We start from the raw sequence: 6,238 nt of genomic DNA on the forward strand, positions 1-6,238 counted from the left end.
GCTTGGTGTTCTAAGATTTTGTTTTGTTTTGTTTGTTTTTTTTCTAAATCCGCGGTTAATCCGCATCCGGCCCGTACTATCAGTTGATCCGCAGAGGTCAAATCTGCGGGTGATTGGGCCGGTCATGGTTTAATTTTCCAAATCCGCAACTTTGACGGTTTGGTTGCGGGTGACCCCTAATCCGCAACCGTTCGTCTGTCGGACACCCCTAATATCTACTGTGAAGTTCCCTTTTACAACACCAACCAAACTCTTTTTGGAAAGAGACAAAATAGGGTTGCTACAAAGTAAACGTATGACTCCTTATCCATATATATTTTTGATAATGACAAAATTAGTCTTACTTATTTTTTTGTTTTTGTTTGATGTCCTAGACTAGTGGTCACTAGACAACATCCAAACTCCTTAAACTGGAGTGGATTAGAACAATTACAGGATTCGAAGTGCGAGGGAGCATACCAACCATCAGACCGCTTGGTGATTGGCTAGTCTTACTTATTTACCTGGCTAAAAATAAAATCAAGGCCTACTGATTTTAAACTTACCATGGGGTCCGAGAGATGTGGTGTCTAAAATGGGTAAAAGTACCAAGTTTTGCTTACTAGCTAAGATTACATTTCTATCATTATCCTTATTATTTTTAACTTGTTTTTGTCTAAAAATAAATGCACCGGTGCAGTTTCTTTACATATATAACTATAGACCTATTAGTCTGATTGGTAGTGTCTATAAAATAATATCTAAATTGTTAGCTGGAAGAATGAAATTAGTTCTTCCGAGCATTATTTCTGATTTTCAGGGGGCGTTTATTCATGGAAGACAGATTCAGGATGGTATTCTAATTGCTTCGCAACTCATCGACTCTAAGATTAGACAACATGACACTGGGTTGATACGTAAAGTGGATTTCGAGAAAGATTTTGACAACGTGAACTGGAACTATGTTGATTTAACTCTTCAGAAATTTGGCTTTGGTGCGAAGTGGAGAAGTTGGATAAATTGGTGTATCACAACTCCTAGATGTGCTGTTTGTTGAAAGGTGAAGCTACTGATCTTTTTAAAAGTCAGAAACGTATCAGGCATGGCGAGCCAATTTAACCATTCTTGTTCATTTTAGTGGCAGAGGTTTTATCTTTGATTATCAAAAAAATCCGCGGAAGATGGACTTATATTTGGCTTTCAGGTGAGTTCAAATGACTTGGTAATAAATCACCTTCAATTTGCTGATGACTTAATCGTTTTTCTTAAAGATGATCGTCAACAAGTTCAAAATTTAAAGAATATTTTGTTAGGTTTTGAAACTGTCTCGGGTTTAAAGGTAAACTTTAGAAAAAGTGCAATAGTTGGTTTGGGTGAGTTGAATAATGGGGAGCTTTGTGCTGATCTGTTTGGTTGTTCGTTGGCTCAATTACCTATGAATTATCTTGGCATTCCTCTGGGTAGCAAATCGAAGTGCAAGATGGTATGGAATGATATAATTCAGCGTTTTATTCAAAAATTAGCGGGCTGGATGAAGACGTATTTATCTAAGGGTCAGAGATTAGTATTGATTCAGAGTGTACTGTCTAGTCTACCGGTATATTTTTTATCAATGTTCCAAATGCCATCTACTGTTGCCAAGGAGATTGAAAGAATCATTCGTAATTTTCTGTGGGGCTCTAGTAATTCTACTAGGAAAAGAAGCTGGATTTCATGGTCGAAAGTTTCTCTTCCAAAATGCAGAGGGGGTATAGGTATCAAAAAGCTGAAGTTGATGAATAAAGCATTACATGCTAAATGGGTGTGGTGGTATGGGTCCGAAAGACATGCATTGTGGAGGAGATTAATGAACCAGAAATTTGGTGGTGCACAAGAAGCTTTATTTCCACATTTGACTAATACTTCTATCGGTCGTAGTTTGTGGAAAGGAATTTTGAAAACCGGAGATTTTGTAAAGTCAGGTTCCATTTTAACTATAGGCAATGGGTCGAGTATTCAATTTTGGGAAGATGAGTGGGATGGAGAGTAGTCTCTGAAAACTTCATTCCCTGTTTTATATCACCTGTCTAGAAGAAAAAAATGCAATGGTTAGTGACATGATTTCACCGGAAGGGGCATGGAATTTGCATTTCTCTAGGAATTTGAATGATCAGGAGTTGCTCGAGGTGTCGAATCTTCTACAGATTATTGGTGAACCTAATGTTTCTGGAAATGAAGATTCAAGGAAATGGAGATACGGTGATAATTTTTCCGTGACGAGTGCATACTCCGCTCTTGACACAGAAGGTTCGTTAATTTTTCCCGACAAGCAACTTTGGAACTCAAAAGTACCTCTTAAGGTATCCTTTTTAGTTTGGACTTTATGCTACAGTGGAGCTCCTACTCTTGATAAGCCTTATGCGGCGGATTTGATTCAGGATCGAAACTATCTCTTATGCAACCAGATGGTAGAGACAAATGAACATTTGTTTATCCATTGCAGCTTTGTTTTCGAGGTATGGACTTATTTCCTACACAATTTTGCTTTAAATTGGGTTTTCTCGGATAATGTTTGAACAAACCTTTGGGAATGGGGAAGCAAACAATCGAAGAAATCCAAAAACATGATTAGGAAGATTTGGAGCTTACTTCCCTTTGCTATTTGGTGGTGCATTTGGATGGAACGTAATGCTAGATTTTATAATAATCTTGTTAAAGATTCAACTCAAGTGATTGTGGACGTAAAATGCTTGTTGTTTAATTGGGGTTCACCCTCTGATTTGTTTTCGGGGTTTACTTTGTCCAATTTACTTTGTAATTGGGATGTGGTTGTACACTCATCCATGTAACTCTGTGTATTTTTGATGTCACTGTTTTGGTGACTCATTAACTTTTTATTTAATTTTGCCCTTTTGCTGTAAAAAGAAAAAAACAAGAAATCAGAAAAAATTTCTTTTTCAAACCACAATTTATGGAATTTCTTTTTTCTTTTTTTTTTTTGAAAAAAATGAGTTTTAAAACAATCAATCGGCAGAACAAACCCGACTTTTTGGTAATTATTGATGGATAAAAAACATCAATCCGGAGTGGCATATGTTCTTCATTTTTTAGGCCGATTAAAAGATGAAGTATATTTGCCGATTCCAGGTTCTACAAGTCTATGAAATCACTTAAAATTAAATGTTCTTTGTTTTATAGCGATTGTTCACAGTTAGAAAATGCAGTGATTCATCCTGACGATTTTAAATATGGTTTTTGGAGATTTGTTCGGTCTTGTGATTGTATCTTCTGTTTTTTTTTTCGTTACCCACCTTGATGCTGCTTAATCACAGTGGAGTTGTTACCTATAAACAACTTATAGTAGGGTGGTTTGATAGTCATGTACAAAGATTAAATTTTCAGAAAACGGATTTTTGTATCTAAAAATCTTAGATACAAATTTAGATCATGTATTGGGCTTTGTTGTATAGTGTAAGACGAATTGATGTTTCCATCACCATCAACACCAAATCCTACAAATCCTTCTTCTATCTACACGTTTAGCACTTTGAATGACCCAACCAAAACCAAAAAAATGCATCACTACATTAATTCCATTAACAAAGAGCCAGGTGTATTTGATTAAGGGGAAGCAAAAAGATTTCCAAGGGGTGCAAGTCAGGCAAAATGGACTTGCAGCCCAGTAACTTACAAATTTTAGCCTTGAGAGTCAGCTGGCGGCTGGGTGTGCAACTCAACTGGCTCCACCCCAGCTTATAGTGCAACGAGCTCAAAGACCACATAGAGGTAGATGCAAATTAACTCTGACATAATTCAAAACTCAAACCAAATTATTAGCATTCTTCAATTTTTTTGAAGCTGTTTGGGCAAACATAAATCCTGCCTCAAACAGAAGCCACTTTCGTGTTTCTTTCTTTAAGTTGCTCATCCCTTTTTCAGACAGCTTTAGATTTAGCAGTTGAGTCCCAGCATGGTTTATTTGAAAACAAACTTGTTTCAAGGACCACAACATGTAATGCTCCTTAGATTCGGCTTCACTCACACCGCCATCAAGAAATACAGTAGTTATAGTTCAGGTAATTGGTGCGTGGTCCAAAATGTAATAGTATTTGACTCGTGAAAACCTTTTTGCCTTTCCAAAAATACACGGTGGAGGTCATTGAATGAATCTCTGAAGATTACCTTCACTTCACATGTCTCTTTTTGAGTTTGAATTCCTTGGCTCCAGCAACAAAACGATATTTAACTGATCAACATGCTTTTTTTTTTAACTGATCAACATGCTGATTGTTAAACACACTTGATTTTCTAGAGGTGGCTTCCAAACTTGAGCGTCCACCTTAAAATCCTTCCTAACCATCTTAGACTTGCCCTTATGTACTGCAATGAGCTCAAAAACCACTCACATGTACTCATGGTACTTCTACTGCGTACCAAGATTCCAATGCAACGAAGTGAGGTTAGATTTTCAGATCTGAATTGCAGCATAATAAATCACATGGGGCATGTCATTTCAAAGATCGCCATATATTTGAAACACAGAAACTCATTTGGATCTTTGCTTAGTTTTATTTCGTCTTCTCTTAATCAGAGTTCCTTGGGGTCCTAGTCTAGGACTAATAATTCATGCTAAAGTATATTTTCTTGATCTATACAAGATCTTCATGTTTTTCCGTTTCCCTATAATAATTTTTCGTTTCCCTACAGTAATATGGTTTTAACTGGTGGTGGTGGAAATTGGAAGTGGTCGTGGAAAACAAACACATCAAAACACTACTTTCCAATTTATTTTTTGTCTGCTCAACCACGAAGTTTCATAGAAAGAACTCATTAGCTAACCACCAAACTAGATTATTTTGTTCTTAAGTTAGGAGTTACTCCCACTAAAATCTAATTAGAGTCAAATACCTCCACTAATTAGGAGTCATTTTTATTTTTTCTTGTCATAGCAGTCCCTTGATTTTTGGGAATAGCTCTATAAGTCTATAAGACTCTATATACGCTTTCAGTCATGATTAGCGGCACATGTCTTGCTTGGTTGTTGATCCGAAGATATAAAAGTCTTAGATCTTCAGAATGACATACATTTTGTTAGCGTAAATGTCATGATCCAAATGTCCACAATAGACATATACTTTGTTAGCGCAAATGCCGTGATCCGAAGGTTTTAGAACAATGCACGTCCAATAAGACTTAAAATATTTAGGTATATATTGCGTTCTTCAGCAATTTCGATAGGTTTTATTGACACTTGAGTTGAGATTAGTCCGAATGTGAAGCCAACCAAGTAATTGGTGCTCGAAAACCATAACTATATAGTAGGGTATGGAGTAATGCCGAAAGCAACTTGTGTTGGATAATAACAATTAAAAATTAATCAATCAATTAAATAATATAAGAGGCACTTATCTGATTTTTTGTGTGTTCTCCTTAGTCAACTGTTAATGTCTTGAACATCCCGATAAACACCATGGAAACAAGAAAACGGTAATGGTAGATTGAGGCGCATGTTCAACATACTGTCCTTAAGACAAGAATGCTCGGCTACACTCTGAAAAAAGATGATGCTATAGCCCTACGAGTACATCTGCCTCCAAGATACAACAATCTTAACAAGCTTGAATAGAACATTCAAACTTGTCCTTCTAGAACTTGGCAGCGGAAAACTCACGAATCATTAGCACTTAAAACCCTCGTATCAAACATCGAAAAACGAATAAGAAGTATTCAACCCCAGGAGGATATGAGAGAGGTTTTTCTATATATATCCGCATCAAAAAGAGGTTCTTCTTATATAAAACCCTCACCCAAATCCAAAAAATATATGGTAAACTTATCCCGTAAAAAACTAAGAGATAAATTTGGAAGGTGTTTTTATTTTTGGAAAAACCTTTTTATTAGTAATTTTTATTCACATAAAGCTGTATTTTTTCCAACAATCCCCCACATGAATAAAAATACGATAAAACACGGAAAACAAGAAATATCACGAATAGGCATAGGTGTCCATAAGGTCTTGAACCTTTGCTTAGTGAGAGGTTACCTGAACTACTTATTATCCAGTGTCCATTAGGTCTTGAACTGTCTAACATTTGGTGTAACTCGCGATAACAACCACACATGATATCTCCAAGGTTGCTGCCAAGTTCCGCCGTTGTGTCCATTTTGGCCCTGGACGTCTTGTTTCTCAGAATGCTCTAGAGAATCAGCTCATATTCTCATAGAAAGCGACCCACTTCCTCATTCAGATAGGTGAGTTCCATTAAGAGTGTTCAGTGCT

At 36.6% G+C, this 6,238-nt stretch overlaps 1 protein-coding gene across 1 annotated transcript; it reads left to right on the forward strand.

Moving 5' to 3' along the window:
• The first annotated feature begins 2,063 nt into the window (after positions 1-2,063).
• On the forward strand, positions 2,064-3,984 carry LOC113280463. The gene is made up of 2 exons (XM_026529083.1): positions 2,064-2,474; positions 3,898-3,984. The coding sequence occupies exons 1-2, from the start codon at positions 2,064-2,066 to the stop codon at positions 3,982-3,984; spliced, it is 498 nt and encodes a 165-aa protein (XP_026384868.1).
• Positions 3,985-6,238: the final 2,254 nt, after the last annotated feature.

Source organism: Papaver somniferum, chromosome 5, assembly GCF_003573695.1.
Source record: "Papaver somniferum cultivar HN1 chromosome 5, ASM357369v1, whole genome shotgun sequence".
Classification (NCBI taxonomy): domain Eukaryota; kingdom Viridiplantae; phylum Streptophyta; class Magnoliopsida; order Ranunculales; family Papaveraceae; genus Papaver; species Papaver somniferum.

Excerpts from the sequence above, each read along its gene's own strand:
- LOC113280463 (XM_026529083.1), top strand. The coding sequence starts at position 2,064 with ATGGTTAGTGACATGATTTCACCGGAAGGGGCATGGAATTTGCATTTC. Across the intron at positions 2,475-3,897 it reads ATTGCAGCTTTGTTTTCGAG|ACAGCTTTAGATTTAGCAGT; the intron begins GTATGGACTTAT and ends TCCCTTTTTCAG.